Genomic DNA, 19,567 nt, shown 5'->3' on the forward strand with positions numbered 1-19,567 from the left:
AAGATCTGGATTTAATATGGGCAACTGGCCCAAGCCCGAGCTGAAGTCTGAACATCCCAGACATTTGGCACACCGTGAGTCTGTAGCCACATCTGAACCTGGGTGCTTTGAGCCGGTCCTTAGACCTGCAGGATTTCCTTGCCTCCTCGCTAAGAGATAATCCCTGCCTCAAAGAACATTTTGGTCCAAACCCAGAACTCCCCGAGTTGCTGGCAGAGACGCGAGGCTGGGGGCTACGCAGCAGGACTGCCCCAACCCGGTGACATCGTCTTGCTGGATCGGGTCCCGCCGCGGCTCCTCGCCGCTGGGCTGAGCTGCCCCGTGGGCTGGGGGAGCAGCCGGGGTCGGCAGCGTCCGGCGGGGAGGCTGTTCGGGCTGCTGGTCCCAGGGGAGCAACCGGTTTGGGGTTCTGGCAGCTCCAGCCCTCTGGGTGCAGAGGCTTTGCTCTTGGCATGGCTGGAGAAGACCCTGTCACCTTCACCATCGCAGCCTGCGTCTCGGGCACCCGCAGTATTAAAAGCCCATCCGAGGGCAGCTTGCAAAGACTTAGCTGGCTGCAAAGTGCTTGCGTGCTTTGCTTAAGGAAAAAACGAACTGGCGTGTCCTTGCAGCCTGCCCGGCCCCGCCGGTTGCAGCGGGGGGAAGCCGGCCGGCGATGCGCGACGGCCGCGGAGCGGCTCCGTAGGCAGCTCCCGCCGGGCGGAGGGGACGACGCAGGGGAGGGAGGAAGGACGTTTTGGGTTTCTCTCTTTCCTCTGGTGGGAAAATGCGTGTTTGTATAGCCCGGCGGCTGGGTGCAGGAGTTCAGCAGATTATAAACTCGTCTTGCAAGCCTACAGCTGGTCGTTGCCCTGCGCCTTGTCGGGTGGACGGCAACGGGGCGTTCTTGGTCCGGCTGGCAGTTAGGAGCCCCCTTCTTGCCGAAGCTCCCCAAGCGTGGCGCCGGCCTGGGAACGCGCGGGATGCAGTTGAAGGCAGGGGTACGCGATATCGGCTCGTGCAGCCCTCCCCGAGCGCAGGGCGATTATTGCTGGAAACGAGGAAAAAAAAGCGGTTGTGCAGTCCTGTTGTGGGCCGGCCACGTGAGCTGCCAGATGTGATTGCTAACAATTGGAAAAAACAGGCCAACGTGCCCCCCCCCCCCAACCCTTTTAAAACTGTTTTGGAAGGAAACCTTCTACGTTTTTGCTCTGAAAGGAGATTTCTCAGCTGACCCTCGCGCCGCGCAAGAAAAGAGGCTGACGAAGACGTAGGTTGGGCTGGCGCGTGTAGTTCGCGGCTCGGCCAGCCGTTCTAGCGGACCCGAAAGCAAGTACTTTGGCGGGGTTTTGTTTCGCGTTCGTTCGTTTGTTTCTCACCGTCCCCCGCTCGCACGTGCACCTCTCCTCCGAGGTGGAGGGACGGCATAGCGAGCCGGTGAGGTCACGGGCAGTGAGTCACGTCCCCGGCGGGCAGACGACGGGGAGGGCGGCGAACCCAAGGGGCTCGCGCGCCGCCGCGCGCGGGACGGCCTCGGGGCTCCGGCGGCTGTCGCCGCGCTGCCCCTGCCGAGGCGCCTGAAGCCGGTGTTGGGGTTGGGGGGTCGCGACCGGCTCGAAATCGGAACCTCCTTTGCTCTGGCCTCACCGGGGAGCTGCCTCCATCGACCTGGGGCAGCGCAGCGGGGGACGGGGTTAAGAGCCTGCTTGACCTGGAGGCTGCCCGGAGTTGTCGCAGCACGGGGGGGGGGGACGGAGATCGTGGCTGAGTTTAATGAATGGCTTCATTTATACGTTAAAAAAACAAACAAACAAAAAAAACACAATACGCACACACACACACACACACACCCCGAGCGAAAACCCAAACCCCAACAACACGGTGGCTTCCTGCCAGGACCACAGACAACGGTTTCTATGGGAACCCGCGGGAAAACAGTAAATAGGAGCGGGGAGCCAAGGAGGGGGGCCGAGGAGGGGACCCTCGGGCCCTGTTCCCGGGGCCTCGGCGCTCCTTGTTCCCCTGGAGGACAAGGTGGGAAGGGGCAGCGAGGTGGGGAGAGAGGAGAGTGGGGCTGCCGCTCCCCCCCCCTCCATCCTCCCCAGAGGATGAAGCAAGAGTCCGTCCATCACCTCGGGCGCCGCACCGCGTCCTCGTCCCCGGAGGGGCTTTTGCGGGGCGCCCGGCCCTGGGAGACGGGTGGGCTTGGAGGGTGCGGGAGGCGGCGCGGGGCGCTGAGAGCGCGGTTTCCGCCCCGGCTCGGCAGGCTGACGGCGCAGTGGAGCGTGGAGGACGAGGAGGAAGCGGCGCGGGAGCGGCGCCGGCGGGAGCGGGAGAAGCAGCTGAGGTCCCAGGCCGAGGAAGGCTCGAGCGACGGCGGCCCCGGGGCGGAGAGCGGCCCCCCGGCCCAGCGAAACCAGTAAGGAGCGCCCCGAGCGCGAGCCCTCGGGCGATGGGGGGGCGCGGGGGCGGCCGCCCGGAGGGTTGGGGGCTAACCTGGCAGCAACTGCTAACGGTTTCCTTATTAATGGGTATTAACGTGTAATAAATATCCGGCGCCTGAACACGTTGATACCTGTGTCCAACTGCGTTTCTTAAAAACATCATCCGAATGGAGAAGTGGTGGCGGGATTTATGGTTACGGGCGGAGAGAAGCAGCAGCTTAATTTTCCCGGGGAAGCGGCAACGGTATTTATACGCATCTGATTTTTTTTTTTTTTCCATGCAAAGATCAGTTTTTTCCCAAGCTATTTTGAAAATTATCCAGGGCTTTTCTGTCTGAAAGCGCTGCAAAGATGTTTGCAAGTCTTCTGCGGAAAGGAACCCGGTAGCGTTTTGCAGACGAAACATTGTAGTCTGCCCTAAAAGCAAAGAGAAGATCTGAAAAGTAATAACAATTATTAGCTTTCCGGACTCCCCTCCACTTCACTTTCATACGGGGGTTAGGAAACAGTTTGTAAAAGTCCCTGAAGCGGCAGGAGAGACTTCTTGCCTCTGGTTGAGAGGCAGATGCTGCGGTGCACCGCGGGCTGCAGCAAGCCCGCGAGCACAACCTCTGCGGTCTCTGACGCTGCACTTTGAGCTTCGGGGGACCGCTCCTGCTGCCCAAATTCAATAAGGTGCATAAGCCCCTGCCTGGAGCAAGGCCTTGTCTGCGTGTTTACCGTCAAACCCACGCGAAGCACCGCTGCCGGCCAGGAAAACCCCATGGTCGTAGCAGATGCTGAGGTGGAGCCTGAAATGGCTCCAGCCCCTCTGCCAAGTCTCCGGCCCCGAGCGCCCGAAGCTGTTCCTCTGCGATAGCGTTCAGGGAACGGGAGCGCTCGCCCATGGCTTTCTCCTTGGGGCTGCCCGGAGACCAGATGGAGACGTCCGGCCTGTGAAAGGCGCAGAGCGGTTTGCCTTGGCCTCCCGGGCACGGGACGGGGCGGCGCGTCAGCTTAAGGGCTCCTACCCCAAGGTGGCTGCTCAGTGGAGAGAGAAAACCAGGCGCAAACATAAGGCTGGGTGGTGTCCTCCTTGCACGGGGGACCACGTGCAGCAGGTCCTGCCCCTCTGCCTTAGGGCGACCTTCTCCCAGCTGCCCCGGTGCTTGAGCTAGCAGAGGCAGGCCTCACTGGGAAAGGATGTTTCTGCTTCTCCGGCCGTGCCCCGGTTTCTGCTGCAGCTGCTGACAGCCACCTGGGCTTGCTCATTCAGCCAGGGCCGGCCGGCCATCCATCTTCCCAAAAGCTTTGCTCTCTCTTGTGTAAACACTGCCCCCTCTTTCCCGCGCTGTGACTCATCCCATTCATGTCACCCCTGTTTGTGTAAACAGGCCCTCGGCGTTTCCTGGGACCCCGGGGACTTGGCCGGGTGCCTCCCGTCCCTTTCCCAAGTTAAAAAAAAAAAAAAAAAAGGAAATTGTCTGCAAAAGAGTCGTTTTATAGAAAATCCGAACGGCTCTTGGGCTGCTCGGTAGTGCTGGGTCCCGAAGACAGGCCAGGCCGGTTAGTCCCCAGAGCCGGCCGGGCCCGCTCGCTCCCGATCGCTGCCGGCGCGTCCCGCCTCGGGAGGATTTAGGTCAGCGTCGCTGATTTGATTTCCTCGCTGGAAATGCCCGGGCAGGGTCACTTTTCAGGGAGGCTCTGACGTGCTCCCTAATGTAGCAGCTTAGCCGGTGCTGACGTAAGCGTGCTGGCTCAGCGCTTTCGGCGGGGGCCCCCTTTCCCGAGGAGCGCAGGCACCTAAAGGAGGCGAGCAGGTTTCTAAAGAGCCTTCAGCTGTTCTCCCTTCCTCCCAGGGGAAAACGGCCGGACGCAACAGGCCGTTCCCTGCGTGTCCAGGGCTCACGTTCATCCCTTCTCCTCTGGCCACCGGCCTGCAGCCAGGGACGCAAATACCTGAGCAGTTCTGCCCCCGGGCAACGTCCGCGCTGCAGCTCCCCCCGAAGCGCTGACTTGGGACTCTGGAGATCTGCAGTCTCTTCCAAATGCCACATCAAGTTTCTCGAGCGCCTTCCTCCCAAGTCCGTCGGGCTCCCGCTGCGCATCGGCTGGGATCGTCGCTTCCTCTTCCGCCTGGTCCCTGCTGAGAGAGCCGGTTCTGCGCGGCTGCCTCTTCCCATCCGTTTGTGCAAAGGATGTTGTACAGCCCCTTCGCTGGGCTTCTAGGAGCTACCGCCGCACCATGACAAATTGCCCGCTCCGGTCCATGATACCGCAGACCGACGCCGCGTTGCTACTTGGGCGCCCAAGTTGGCTGGGGGGATGCTGAGGGGCGCTACGAGCTGGGCTGGGCTGAAACTTCGGGCTGAGCTGCGGTTTTCTGTGTGCTCCTGAGCAGCTCCCAGCGCAGGACTAGCGCCATCAGCCCCCAGGTGATGCAGGCTGGTCCTGCAGCCCCCAGCTGCCCGCCCTCGCCAGACTTGCCAGAGTTGCTGGTTTTGGTCAACTTGGTCAACCCTCAGCTCCTTGAGTCAGATGCGTAGGAGACTCCAGAGTCTCAGAGGAATACCCCGTATTTCTAGCCGCCAGGGTTACAGAGGAGACTCAGCCATCTCCTGACACCACCTCAGAGCCCCAAAAGGTGAAGGGAGGACACATGTATGTTTTGAATCTTTTAATTTTGAACGAATCTTTGGGTCCCACATCCTCATTTCCTGTCCTGGCGGACTCGACCGTCTTGTGTCCCCACAACATCTGTGAAGGTACCTCCTCAAGCGGCCGCCTGCAAAGTGGGCATCGATGAGCTGGCGCGCAGCCGGGAGCCCCAGCCAGCTGGCAATTTTTGTCCTGAATGCAAGGAAAAAAAAAAAAAAAGGAAAAAAACCCCCGTGCGAGGCCAACCCCAATGCGGTGCAGGCAGCTGTGCGACCCAGGAGGGCTGATGCTCCATCCGGCCGCCTGCGCCCTGGGGTTGTGGGTTGTGTGTTAAGTCCCCGCTGCAGAAGGGAGCTGCCAGCAGTGGGCTTCAGGGCCACGGCAAAGTGCGGCTGGCAATTCAAGTGACCCTGTAGGAAGGGCTCCCTGGAGCAACCTCCCTGCCTGCCACCCGCTGGGTAAATCCATTCCCTCTGCAGCCAGTAGCCAAGGGGCTTTTGATGCCTCGTCCCCAAATCAGGAGCGCAGGGCACGGGTCGGACGAGGCAGGAACGCGTAGGTGTTTGGGTCTGCAGCGCTGCAGCGGGGCCCTGCCTTGCAGAGCGGCGCCTGGAGCCCATCCTCCCAGGGTCTGAGGCCTCCCCCTCTCATCTCATGCTGCCCTGAGATGGGGCAGGACTAGTGCTAGCATTTTATAGATGGTCTTGAAAGTGCATGTGACTAACTCAGAGCAGCACGGGGAACTTGCAGATCAAACCCAGAACCTGAGCCAGTGTCCTAAGCACTCGCTCTTCCTGCCTGCACGACCCAGCTTTCTGCTCAGGCCAGCTCATGCTGATGGCGTTTGTGTGGAGCGGCATGAGGAAAACAAGCGCAGGACAAGCGGGAATCCAGTCTGAAACACCTCTCGGGGCCAGACAAGCTAGGGTCAACTCCAGTGCAGAAGCAAGCCGTGGACAGAAGGGTTGCTTATCTTATGCTTGTTGGCTTGCAACCCCCAAGAGACCGTACAGGCAGCTGGGTACGTCTGCTGGAGACACAGAGCTGCTCCTTCTTCCTTTCCATCTTGCGATGACTCCACTGAGAGATCCCCTTTGTACAGGGGGAAGTTCCTAAACACTTGGCAAAAGCATCTTTCCCATAATGGAGAATAAGGTTTAAAGTGGGATCTGGGAGCTGTCACAGGAAAGAAGATACAACAACCGGAGGGAGAGAAGGACAGGATCAGCCTGGAGTTCTTTCAGGCCAACTTTGGTTCTTTGCGCCTCTCTCATCCTAATTTTTCTTCTTGCTGTGTTTCAGCTACGACTTTAAGCCCTCCGAGCCTTCGGAGCTGGAAGAGGATGAGGGGTTCAGTGACTGGTCCCAGAAGCTCGAGCAGCGCAAACAGAGGTGGGTCGGACAAAGACAGAGTGAGGGAAGGGGCAGCAAGCGTGCCCAGCAAAGGGACCGTGCCTGAGCAGGGAGGGATCAAGCCCAGTCTAAGCCTAGCACGCAAAGCTGGAGGCCAGAGCCTCAAGCACTAGCAGGGCAGGGCAGGACGGGCCCCTCGCCTTGGGAGGGATGCTCTCTGCCTGCGATGTGGGCTACAGCGGAGAAACGGACTGCGGGATTGCCCCGGGTGTCCGGGACGTTTGGATTCAGCTTTGCACTCGCAGCAGTGGCAGGCTGCCAGGAGGCCTGGATTTGGAGGAGCGACAACAGTGGATTTAAGCCACCTGAGCTGCTGCAGGGGCTGAAATGGCCTCTAACATAACCCAGGCAGCCTAAAAAGCTGTTCTAAGTTATTGCTGCTTCCTGGCTCATGTCAGCATAGTGGGTGTTATGGCCCCAGCCCACCTTGCGCTTGACTCCTCTTTCAGCAATGGAAAACAGGCAGCAGAGATCCCCGAGTGGTGCTTGTTTGCAGGCTCTTCAGTCGCTACCCAGAAGTTCGGGGCCAAATCCTGCCTTAAGTACTTCCCTTGGACGCTGTGTACCTGTACTTGAGCTCTGTGAGTTGGCTCTCTATGTAGTTCGATTTTACAGGGAATTTTGTCCTGCGAAGATACAGCCTCTTCTTTATATACAAGGCTGAAAAAAAATGTGTAAGATTAATATTTACTGCTGAGCAGATAAATAGAGCTCGACTCAACTTTCTTTTTCCAAATGCTGTATCTAAATCAATCGGGAAGCTTTACCTTCCCCCTTCACAGCTGCAAGCCCACAGACGTTGCTGGAGCTCCTAAGAGCAGGGCTGATTGTCCGGGCTGGGGCAGCAATCAGAAGTCAGCAGTGGGGCACCTGGGGCAGGGGAAGCCCATCGGAGAGGGGTGGTGCCTTAAAGCCAGTGGCTTTTGGTGGGAGGCTGGTTAGGAGCAGGAGCAGGAGCAGGAGCAGGAGCAGGAGCAGGAGCAGGAGCAGGAGCAGGAGCAGGAGCAGGAGCAGGAGCAGGAGCAGGAGCGAGTTGTGCTGTGTGGGTTTGCTGTGAGGGGAGTGCTTTGTGAAAGCTGAGGTTGCCCCCAACCAGTGGTTGTGTCCTAGAAAGTCTATTTGGCAGCTTTGCCCTTGGTCCTCTGCATCACTGGAGAAAAAGCTTGGAGGGCTCTGGGAGGCACGGGTAGGTTGTGTTTCTGGTTTTGACTCTCCATGTTGAATGAAGCAGTGCTGTGGCCAGGGTTTCCCAGCTCTGCTCTTTCCTACTTAACCTGGATAGGGAGCAAACTCTGTTTTTCTTGTGATCGGTGTTTAGGCTGTAGCTGTGACTGAGGGACTGGAGGTGGCTAGTTTTTGCTGGATGGTGCTCAAAGGACCTGTGCATCCTCTGAGGTCCCTGGTGCTAAGGCAGATTTTCCTTTTGTATCGGGTGTTGTGCCCCTTTGTGGGGGGTGATCTGGGTCCCTGCAGTCATGTGTGAGAAGATGAGAGCTGGGATGTGCCTGCTGCCTTTGTGATGATGTAAAGGGAGCTGTACAGAGCTGCTGGTGTCTGTACAGAGCTGCTGTCTTATAAAGGCAACCAATATGCTGTGTCTTGTCTGTTGGCCCAACTGTTTAATACAGGCTTGCCCTTTAGCCGTAGGCATTGCTGGCTGAGGCACCTTGGTTACAGAAGGTAGCTGTAGAGCCCTGAGAGCCTGCTTGCTGTGAGTGACCTTACTGTCTTGAGGGGCTTGAGCAAGGCCAGCATAGGCAGCTGCTTTTTCCCCTGTGTGGTCAGTGAGGGGGGCTGGAAGGTGACTGTGAACTGCCTTGCTAGCAGCAGAGAGCTGGGTGAAAAACTGCAGTTTGAACTTTTCCCATGTTTTGGGGCTGGATGGTGAGGCAGAAGCAGTGAGTCACCCCTGTGCTCCAGCAGCTGCCTGCTAGCCAGCTTTCTAGCCTTGCTGTCAGAGGACCCGCAGCTGCAGTTGCAAGCCAGGCAATTTTCTAAGAAATGGGTGGGAGGAGAAAGGTATTCTCTAGCCAGGGAACATGAGATGGCAATAACATCCTGGTGTAAAACCATGAGGCAGTGAGAGCTCTGGGGTTACGTGTCTGCTCCCACGGACTGTGTGTCCCAGTGTGTGGGCTGTTCTGCTTTTGCAATTCTGATCACTTAAAAGTACTAGTGGGTCTCCTCTCTGCAGGCTCTGAGACCTATAGGAGTTTGTTTAAAAAAAAAAAACCCATTGTAATCTTTACCCACAGCAAGGCTCTTGGTGACCCTGGTTGCTTTGGTGCTGCTTTTTGCTGGGTTCTCCTAGGCCTGTGTGTGGCCGGCGCTAGCAGCCGTGTGATGTGACTGCTCTTATGTCTAGCCGGGAACCTAGACAGGACTGTGGAAGTGACTATAAGCCCTGATTTAAAACACCCAGCAGTTGTATACTTGGGGGAATGATAAAACTGGGTTTCTAGAGGTCTGAGGCACCTGACAGTGTCTGTAGGTTCTTAACAACGTTCGCTTCTCTGACTTCTTTTCCCCCATGTCTAGGTCTCCACGACAGTCGTATGAAGAAGAGGACGGTGGTGTGAGGGAAGCTGAAGTCAAACTGGAGCAGATCCAGCTAAATCAGGAAAGCCTAGAGGAGACCCAGGAGGAGAATATGGTGGTGAGGGAGGAGGAGAGGCTGTGCCATGTGGAAGAAGATGTCCAAGAGCAACAGGAAGAGGAGAGAGCTGAGCAGGAGGTTGGATCAGGAGGAGCTGGCCTGTTCCCCTTCATAGGGCTGGTGGGAGGGCCAGGCCTGGGGGCTGCTGAGAAACTCTGCTCACCCATGAACTTTACATTGATGGGCGATAGGCCTCTGTAGACATGGTATAACATGGGGCCTGTCCCATTCTTACCTCTGTGTGTTGCTGGGGTGTCACTGTGGGCAACCTGTCCCCCTTGCTAGGGTGACGTATCTACTCTCAGAGTTCGTAGTGGCTTATTCATGCCCATGCAAATACCAAGAAGGAAGTGCTGTTATTTTTCCTATGGTTTTGTAAACTGTGACTATCTCTTTAGGGGTCCTCAACTCTTAGTTTTACTACTTTTGTTGTCTTTGCCAACCTTTGTTTCACCTTTGAAGGACTTTGGCTTGATGTATCAGCAAATCTTGCCTTGCTCCCTGCTGAGGTTGTCTATCTTGGCTCTTTCAGCCAGGTGTAATTCCGGATAAATGAGAGAGGCGAAGTTGGAACTTGAGCTGTGTGCAAATATCTTAGGTTGCTGAGCTTCAAATCTTTTGTTGTAAATGGATTTTGACTTGCTGTAGCCATTGTGGGCTTTTACATTTGGACTGCGTATGTGACTTTGCAGCGCTTTATTCTAAAAGCAGCTTCTCTCGCTCTCTCTCTTGCTCTCCTCTAAATGAGAAATTCATGTTTCGCGCTCAACAGCGGGAAGAAGCCTTTTGTAACTGATGCAAGGACTCCTTTCCATGTCATTCTGGAACCTTGAACCTGCCAAATTTCTCTGTGGGTTTTTTCCTTCTCTCTCAACTCACACATGAGGTTCTTCCTGGATGTTTCGAAATGAGATGATGTGAACTCAAAGTTTTTGTGCTTGAGTGTTTATTTAGTGTAAGGGAGTAAGCCTGGGAAAAAGGGCGGTGGGGGGAAATCACTTTTGTTGTAAGAAGCGTTTTGACCAGCTCACTTCCTGGCTTGTTCATTCTCTGCACTCAGGAAAAGAAGAGGAGGAGAAACGAAGAGGAGGAAACGCCAGAAAAACGCCAGAAAGCTCCAAGCCCCAGCAGCCTGGAAGAGGAGGAGCTGGGCGCTGACCACGCTGCGGTGTGTTCCACGAAGGTGTGTGTTCCCGAGGCCGGGCTGGAGGGCGGTCACCAATGTTATCCTAGGGCATGTGATTAACAACGGGGGAAGATGAGGCTGTGGTAACGTAGGGTGCGAATTCTGTTTCCACTTCTGCTGCAGACTTGGACAAATCACTTAATCTGTCTGCCTCATCTGCCTTGTTTGTAAAATGGAAACTCCTGTCCTCCTACTTTGTCTACCTGACCTGTAAACTGTCTGAGGCCACAACTGTCTCTAGCTGTCTGTGTATGCGTTGCCAATCACCGTGAATCTCTAAAGTTCAGTGAAGACTCCAGGGAACACTGTAATAGTAAGGAAGATGTATGTACCTTAAGCTTGTGAATTTGATTAAGTTATGTGTCTTATTTGGTGAGGAAAACTAAGCTTCCCTTCCAAGAAAAAAACGTGAATTTCCCTACCTAGCTCGGAATAAAATCAGAAAGTATCACTGAAATTTTTTTTTAAACAGAATTGGATTCCTGATCTCTGAAACCACTTGTCCTTTCCTACCCAGATCTGTCAGTCGTGTGAAACTTCAAATTTTGACAACACCTGACTTGCCTCTTGTGACTTCTGTTGCATTTGGTACAAATCCTTAGTTCTGTGCATGTGCCTTTAAATGCAATAGATGCAGATAAGTGGTTTCTGTAGTGTATGGCTTTTTGTCTTTCCCTCTCGGCAGTAAGCTTGCTGATATCACCACTGGGGGAAATGGTGAGGACTCCAGGTGGCCTGTTAACCTGCTGCTGGTGTTATCCTTGCTTTCTTGCATTCAGATCTGCACTATTTGTTTCTTAGTCAATATTTCCTGGGCAGGGAGAATTGAGAGTGCTGCTTCTTGCAACAGGAAATAAGTAGCAAGAAGGAGGTTTCATCATCTATCACCTTCAGATTCCTGCTCTCTATGGAGAGGCCTTTTAAAATCAAATAAAACGAGGGGAGTAAGAGGGTTTGGATGCAGGCCACATGCTAGTGTCAGGTTTGAAAGTGGGGTGGGAGTGGCCAAAGCAGATCCCCAGAGAGGGACCAGTGGGGAAATTTGGGGAAACTCTTCCAATGCCTTTTATGTGCTGAAGCTTTCGGCATTGCAGCCCCAAAACACACATAGCTTCCTGGTTCTGAGCTTAACTGCTGTTGCTAGGATTAGCCTAGGGAAAGGGTTAGAAATATAGTCTTTTTTTTTTTATAATAGTGATGTCAGAGCTTATGAATACACGAAGCTGAATGTCAAGCCGTTCAGGAAAAATATGAACTTGGGACCTTTCCAAAGAAAGGAGGATCTTTACGTTCCAGCTAGTAGGGTTTTATGTGAACGTTAAGAATTTAAAAAGTTGACCATCAAGAAGGCGTTTTAGCTTTGGATTACTCAGTAGAAATACTGATTCCAGCGGAAAGGCAAGAGCTTCTGCAGTGGGATGTCACTCCCTGCCAAGTGTGGCTTGTGAAGGCCAGCTACAAATCTGAGGCAGGCAGATACTGAGTTGTATCTTAATGGGGCATTTGGGTCCAGAAGGCCAGTGCAGTCCAAAGGCCAAAATGGATGTGTGGGAGCGGGTGAGAAGCCTTGTTCCAGCCCTGTTTTTGTCCCAGGCTGCTTGTGAGCTCTGAGTTTTGATGCTGGCTGAACAAGCAACTGTGGTTTCTTCTGGCACTGGAAAGTGCTTTCAGCCAGAGGAACACATAACTCCTTTGCCTGTTCACGTGCCCCGGTACCCCAGTGCCACCCTGCCTGCCAATGGCCCGGAGGGGTGGGCAAGTGGAGGGTGAGGACCCAGGCTCCAAAGTCATGGCTCAGCAGCAAGCACCTGTTCCTCCTGTGCTGTCTGAAGGAGCAAGCTGCCAGCAGGCAGACAGCCTGCCAAGTGCAAACTGCTTGCTGGTGGGATGTATGTCACGCTGCTGCCTTAGGACCCAGCAGAGCAATTCTCCTGAGCACGTCTCTGTTAGCCCAGGTGTAGTTTGATTGCTGTGCTCTCCTCTAGTGAGCCTTGCACTCTTCTGTGCTGCTGTTGAACGTGTCCTCTCTCTGATACTGCCTTGTCTTCTGACTAGTTAAAACTTAGCATCGGCTTACTGAAAGCTCCTTAAAATGACTGTTTAGCACTGCTTTTTATCTGTTGACAGGTAGGTAATGTTTCCCATCGTACAGGCCCTGATATACAGGGGGATGGCTCTTTATTACTTGGTTGCCAGTCCTTGGCTCTGTAGGACTTGCTGCTTAAAAAATATGCTGTCCTTTGACTTGAAAGTGATTTTTTTTTTTGTCTCTGTGTTCTTGTTTTCTGGGGCCGTGAAAGAGCTGTGAGGTTTAGCAACGCTTCAGCTTTTTTCAGTGGTTGTGAAGTATTTGTTTGCCTTCCTGTCAAACAATTCTTGCATGGGGCACAGGAGCACCTTGTGCAAAACTCTCCTCCCTGATGGCTTGCCTTGAAGAGATGCCTTGCAAGAAGCTCCAAGTGCTAAATTGCCCTGTCTGGTGTGGATAAGCTGCTGTAACTCGTGCCTGTGCTGTTCTCGCGCTTGGCTCCTCTGCAGCCTTGGCTGGCAGTGCCTCTAGCTTTTTTCCTTGCCCTTCCTCACCTGCCGCTTTGTCTCCCTTGTGTATGGCAAGGAAACCAGGTGTCTGAGAGAAGATACCTGGTCTTTGAACAGCAGGGTTAGAGACAGTGGCTGTAGCTGCTGCTTGAGCTGTCAGCCAAATTGCATGTTGGTTTACCCCTGAAATTGGTTGCTGCCTCTGTGTACTGGAGCTTTTGAGAGGGATTCCTCTCGCCTACCACCAAAACCAAAAAGTAGAAGGGATGTTCACCGTCTGGCCTGGGTGGGAATACAGGATTGAGCGAGGCATTTCTGCTCAAAATTTGGTGTGGGAGCAGAAACTTGGGTGAGGGAGCAGAAAAGGAAAGTGCTATGCTCGGCCAAGGTGATGCACATCCATCCAAGGTCCATGGAGAAGTAATATTTTTGTCGTCTTTTTCCCACTTTAGATCACGGACAGAACTGAATCGCTGAACCGCTCAATAAAGAAAAGGTATCTCTAGGGTTGCTGGGGAGTTAGGGTAAAGCAGACCCCTTGTTTCAAGTCGGGGATGCCCTCAGGCATCCCTGTGAGAGCAGGCAGCAGTGACAGACTGCCTGTGGCCCTCAAAAATCCTGCCTGAGGTTCCAGGATACTTCCCACAAGGGGATCACCTTATTCCTCTCTGTTCTTTCCAGTAATAGCATAAAGAAGACCCAGCCTCCCCTTCCCGTGTCGAAGATAGATGATAGACTGGAGCAATACACGCAGGCCATTGAGGTGAGTGGCTGTATAGCACTGGCCCAGCTCTCTGTCCCCACCCTCCAAGGAGCCCTCTTTGCAAGGCATCGTTCTCCTGGCCTGCTGCTTATCCCTGCCGTCTGTGAGGTGACAATCAAGTTGCCTCTCCTTGGATAGGAGCAGCCCTGTCACCTATCTCTAGAAATTTCCATGATTTCTAGATTTTTTCAGTGAACCACCACATCCTTGTTTCCTCATGTTCCCTGACTACTGAGTGAAAACATCTGGCAGGGAATAGCAAGGCCCTTCAAGTCTCTGTTCACATCCCGTCATCCCTGAGGACTTTCAATTACAGAGAAAATACATGCTTGGAGCTGAGAATTTTGCTGATGGTGTTTATTCTCCATTTATTTTTTTCAGACATCCACAAAGGCTCCAAAACCCGTCCGACAACCGTCCCTTGACATTCCCACCACAAGCATGGTGGTAGCCAGTACTAAAAGCCTCTGGGAGACTGGAGAGGTTGCAGCTCAGTCCTCCATGAAGTCACCAACCTGTAAGGTAAGGCACTTGCATGACCTGCCCTGTCTGTGCAGGAGAAAAGGAGTTGACCTTCACATGCAATGTGTGTTATGCTTTCCTCTGTATGAGTGTAACGTAAGCCTGTTTATATGGCTTGTTGGTTGTGCTAACCAGCTGCACACAGCATGGAGCCAGGGCTCTAAAAGCCTTGATATTAGGGACTCGGTCCCATTTATCAGCATCTAAAACCTTGTACCTCGGAGCTTAGATTCATCTCTGCTAGAGTTCTGCATTGTTCCTCGGTGGTAGAGCTAGGAAAATCTCTGAAGCTGGTTGAGCCTCTGTTTTGAAACAGGAATGAATTCAGCTGGTGGGGAAACGGTGTGACTTTTATTGCGGGGACTTGACTGAACTCCAGTTGTTGAGTGCTAAGCTGGGTCTGGCATTGCGATGATAAATCTTGTAAACCTGGAAAATGCAAAGAATACTGTGTATTGCTTGCTTAGTAATTTCATTTTCTGGCCCCTGAAAGTTAGGGTGATTCTGTAACACATGGTCTGCAAATCTTGTTTATCTGAGAAAAATTCCTTTCACGTAACAGTGCCTTGATGTTAACATGTCTTAAATAGTTAACAAATTTAAGAAAATAAACATCTTGGATCTCTGATCTAGTCCTCTGTGGAAGAGAGTGAGAGAGGGGAAAACCTAAGATATATTGGGAGTAGGAAGAAGTTTTCATAGTCTTGGGTTTTAGCCATAAGTCAGACAATGTAACATTAATATATTAAGAGGCCAGATATGTGGGTTTGAAAGGGATGTGAACAAAAGCATGTTCAGCAGTATTGCCAGCGAAGGGTAATGAGAATAACCTCTTCTCAGGATATTGTGGCTGGAGACATCATGAGTAAAAGAAGCCTTTGGGAACAGAAGGGCAATCCCAAACCTGAGACCAATATCAAGGTAAGTTAGTACTTGAGCAAGTACTAAAGTACTTCCTCTTTTGTGAAAAAGAAAGGGTCTATATGGACAGAGGTTGCCTGTATCCATCAAAGCATTTGCATACCTAGACTATGAGAGCTTTTCCTAATACTTAGCTGCTATAGTCTTAATATAGATAATGGTAAAAATCATGTTATAGCTAGTAATATTGGAAGGTCTCTTGAATAGCATATTGTTCCCAGGTAGTGGGTTGGGAACCCTGTTTTTCCAGGCTAACATTGAACTGCAGGTATGATTGACTTTGCTCTTGTTACACCTCTTAATCTTGAGATTACAAAGAAACAGCCAAAATTAAGTGGAACTCAACCTAAGACAGTATCAGCATTTGCAGATGGATTTGGGGTTTTGTGGCCAGTGATGTGTTTGTGGGAATGCATATGAAAATGCAAGAAGCAGCTGCTGCTCTAATTCTCCAGGCTGAGAGGGAGATCAAAGTATATTGTCTGCAGATGCTCTTTGATAGTACTGCTGCCAGTACGCAGTACATTAAACTGGTACTTGCATGGGTGAAAGCAACCCTGCAGAGCCCTGCTTGGAGGGCTCTTCGATGAGCCCTCTCCCCGCAACACCCTGCATTGCATCTTCCCTTCCCTATTATGTGTGCTACACCTGCTGTATTGCCTTACGTTTCCAGAAGCAAATGGTCTGTCTTTCTGTCTATGCAAGGAGTTTGTGGAAGGGGCAGAAGGGGAGTGCACCATAGGCAGTGGCTGTCTCAAAGTCCTCTGGGATTATAAGTGGCAGTGCTGGCTAATAACTGCCCTAAATAATAGAAAGTTAGAGATTCTCACGTGCTCCTCTAGCTTTGGGTATTTGATCTTGACTGCCCATCTGAGAAGGGAAAATGCTGACTCTGGCTATTTCTTTCTGTCCTGTTCAGTCCACTCCTGGGAAAAAGTATAAGTTTGTTGCAACAGGCCACGGCCAGTACAAGAAAGTGCTGATAGATGATGCGACAGAGCAGTAACATGCCTGGAGAACCTGTTAACCAGGTAGGTTAGTTATGACCTTGTGCTGCATAATAAACTCCTGGTACTATTCTGGTGAGATGTTTGTGTTTCTGCTAGCTAAACTTGGATGAATTGCAAGGTACCATATGATAACAGCTGGAGCCTTGTTTCTGTCCTCCTGAGCTGGAGGGAAGTGGGACTTCTCTCTTTTTTTATTTTTATTTCTTAAACTTTCTGATACTGATAGGAAGCTGGATACCTGTTTGTAGTTTGCTAACACTGTTTTGCTGAAGATGGGTTTCCTTTTGCTTGTTCAGAGGAACAATCTCTAATGTTTGTTCTTGTGGTCTCTTATGCTGTAAAGAGAAGTACTAGCTGGAGGTCATTCCTGCTGAGCCTAGGGGCTTATATAGTCCTGAGACCTGGATGTTTCCAGGGTCTAATTCAATGATTTACTGAATTAATTAGGGGAAAAACTTGTAATGATTTCAGTGACCTCTTGGAATTGGTCCACAGTAGGGTTGTAGCAGGGGGGGAAATGAACATCTGCCATACTGGGTAGACCAACAGAGCGGAAAGGACCATGTGCTGATACGTAGCAAGGGGGGAAGGCAAAGCCTGGAGGCTGTCTTTGGACCCTCTTGAAATGGTCTTTGGATCGTGCGCCCTTATTGTGCTTGTGTTAATGGATATTCTGGTGTCATCTTGAATGGATGAGAGGGGGTTGTGGCAGAAAGGAGGAATTGGCATAGAGGGATGTGATAACCGGTTGGATCCAACTGGGCAGCATCTGGCACTGTGAGAGGACAGGATGTTGGGCGGGGAGGGAAACAAGCTTTATTTTTTTCCTTCCCCCCCCCCCCTTTTTCTACAATAATAAAAACTTTATTTCATAGCCAAGCTTATAAATAGCTCTTTCTGCTACAAAGCACCTTCTTTGTTTCTGAATCCTTCTGGGACTGTGTTCTTTATTTTTTTTCCAGGGAGCTGACTTCCAAGTGCAACATTTCCACCCCCCGCACTCCTTTGTGCACTCCTTTAGGAAAGAAGCTCTCTTGAAGGCCCCTTTGAGATGGGCAGCAGAACAAGCCCAAGTCTGTCCATAATTACATTTTCTAGATATAATGAAGGAGGGGCCTGCAGGACTGTATCCTCCGCTTGCTTCTCTGGCTGTTTTTTCCAGAAACCAAAGTCTTCTCTTTGAACAGTCCCCTTCTTCCTTCCGAAATCTGTTTTGATGCACCAAATGGGATCCTATTGAGCTTTGATTTTTAACAGCAAGCATCTTAGCAGGTTTTGTTTGCCCTACCTGAGTTTCTGTGAGCAGGTCAGAGGAAACAGCTCTAGGTGCTGGCCTTTCTTGAGAGGCTAGTGGCTGTAACAGAGCGTCCTCTAGGATCTGCCCAGTACCTGAGATGGCCACTGCACAGCTGTGATGTCCTATGGGCTTACTCACAAGAAATGATTTCTCTGGCTGCAAATAGCAAAAAGGACTGGAATAGCTTGAGCATTTGGGCTGGTTTCTATTCTTGGGTTGTTAGCTGGCTGTTTGATATGCTGAGAGGTCCTTGCTCCCCAGACTCTTCCTTCCTACTCCTCTACTGCTCTGTTAACTATGTTCCTCTTTTTCTCCCACTACCAATCCCTATATCCTTGCCTTTCTGCTCCAAAACCCTCCTGGTTCACCCTGCTGTCACTCACTTAGCACCACCCTCATTAGCTTTCTAGTTGCTTGAGGACAGGTACAGTTTTTCTTTCCTCTCCCTCTCTGAGCTGCGTGCCCTCTGAGCAGGCTGTGGAGCAAAAGCTTTTCCTCTTAAGAGGCAGTTTAGGCTCTTGCTGATGGCCTGAGGCTGTCTGACGTTGAATAACAACCTAAACCTGTGCCCAGTGGTGTTCTCCTTCCCTTGTTCAGCCTGCTCAGCGCTGGCTGCAACATGCTGCAAAGGCTCCTAACGTGAAGCCTGAGGCAGGGACCTCCTGTTGCCTCTGGGCATCTGTTCGCTTGTCTCCGTCCTTGTGCCTGAGTCTGCTCTGTGGTCCTCATGGGACCTGCTTTGTGCTTCTGCCTGTCTCTCTCAGCACAGAAGGCTAAGCCATGCAGTCAGATCTTCCTTCCTCTAGTTCCCGTGGTGGGCACCGCTCTTGCTGTGAGCGGACCTCTCTGCCTGCGCCTGGGAAGGCAGCCTGGTGGGATGCCCGACTCACTGAACCAGCAGGCACCCAAGGACCTTTCCTCGTCACCATACGTGCAAGTTGCTGGTTTGTTCTGGGTCACAGCTGTTGTGGGACAAGATGGGTTAAAACACTGTTGCTTCAGAAACAGTCCCCTCTGTCCAAATTCATGCTCGGCTGCAATCAGTATCAGTTTGGTTTGATGCTAGTAGTGTGGATGTTGTGAGCGCCGACTCTTGTGTATGTGTGCCCATCTGTCTGTGTTCTAGTGTGGCTGCTTTTCCTGGGCAACCGGTAAGTTTCTGTGGTGTTTAAGTACATGTTTCTGGTGCTTTGATTTCTTTCTTCAAGTGTGATAAGAGGTTACTGCATGCTAGGAGGCAAAAGGGTTGCCAGCCGAGCGAGTCTCATTCGAGGAGTGAATTCTTGGCCACTCGTGAAGGTCACAAATAGCAGATGACTTCAAGCTGCAACCAACAGAAGTTAGAAATGGGGATGGAGTTTCGAAACCTTTAGATGGAAAGTTAAAGGAGATTGCCTCCGAGCCAGCCCTAGCCTGGAAGCAGGGCTATTGCCACAACTCCCGTAGGGTGGATGCAATTACCTGTGAAGTTGTTTTATGCTGGTATAGCCCTCCTGTACAGGGCAAGGAGGAAACCCTTCTACAGTTAGGTGCTATTTTATCATTGTGGTAAGGTAGTCTTTATCCGCATTAACGTTAGGCATTTTGCGTTGCCTAAGCTGCACTCTTGCTGCTGCGTAGGCCTTTCCTTGTTGCCCTGTCTCGCAGCATGTCGAATTATCCTGCAAAGGCTGATCTGGCAGTCGCTCCTGATTGCTGATCTATTTCCAACCTACCAAATACTCCTCCCTGCCAAACACCACTTTTATACTAGCTCAGAGGCCCTGACAGAGTGAAATGATGTCTGTTTTCCTCAGAAATCTCAGGAGTATCAGACTCAGTTTTGCTCCCTATGAAAAGACTACTATGAAGCAAAGGAAATCTTAGCTGGGAAAGCCCAGCCCTTAAATATACTGTCTTCCTTGCGGTATTGCCCTTCCGTGTTGTATCCCTTAGGATACCAATGTGGTTAGACCTGTTTTGGGGTTGTTCTAAGTGTTTCTTTTCTGCCATACAACTATTTCCAGCTTTTCCTCAGAAAACTGGAGGTTGGAGGAGAAGAAGGGAGGAGGAATCCAAACTTTAGATACTTGGGCTTACTTTACCTTTTAACTCCTTCCCTGGAATAGGGAAGGGGGTATAAAACAGAAAGAAAGGAGACTACCACTAAAGGGAAAACTTCAGTGAAGGTTTGACTGTGACCAAGTTCTTCTTTATAGCAC

General features: G+C 52.0%; 1 protein-coding gene across 3 annotated transcripts in view; it reads left to right on the forward strand.

The window, feature by feature from the left end:
• The window catches only part of LSP1 (lymphocyte specific protein 1), a 49,952-nt gene that overhangs the window by 22,592 nt on the left and 7,793 nt on the right, over positions 1-19,567 (forward strand). For 2 of the 3 annotated variants that reach the window (XM_068944799.1, XM_068944797.1), the window contains exons 2-10: positions 2,246-2,398; positions 6,363-6,452; positions 9,012-9,207; positions 10,190-10,312; positions 13,306-13,349; positions 13,535-13,616; positions 13,998-14,138; positions 14,979-15,059; positions 15,979-16,090. In XM_068944799.1, coding sequence (XP_068800900.1) covers positions 2,246-2,398; positions 6,363-6,452; positions 9,012-9,207; positions 10,190-10,312; positions 13,306-13,349; positions 13,535-13,616; positions 13,998-14,138; positions 14,979-15,059; positions 15,979-16,065 — 997 coding nt within the window. In that variant the 3' untranslated portion in view covers positions 16,066-16,090. The remainder of the gene's footprint in view (positions 1-2,245; positions 2,399-6,362; positions 6,453-9,011; positions 9,208-10,189; positions 10,313-13,305; positions 13,350-13,534; positions 13,617-13,997; positions 14,139-14,978; positions 15,060-15,978; positions 16,091-19,567) is intronic. The other variant, XM_068944798.1, reaches the window with a different exon arrangement.

This window comes from Struthio camelus, chromosome 5 (assembly GCF_040807025.1).
Source record: "Struthio camelus isolate bStrCam1 chromosome 5, bStrCam1.hap1, whole genome shotgun sequence".
Taxonomy (NCBI): Eukaryota; Metazoa; Chordata; class Aves; order Struthioniformes; family Struthionidae; genus Struthio; species Struthio camelus.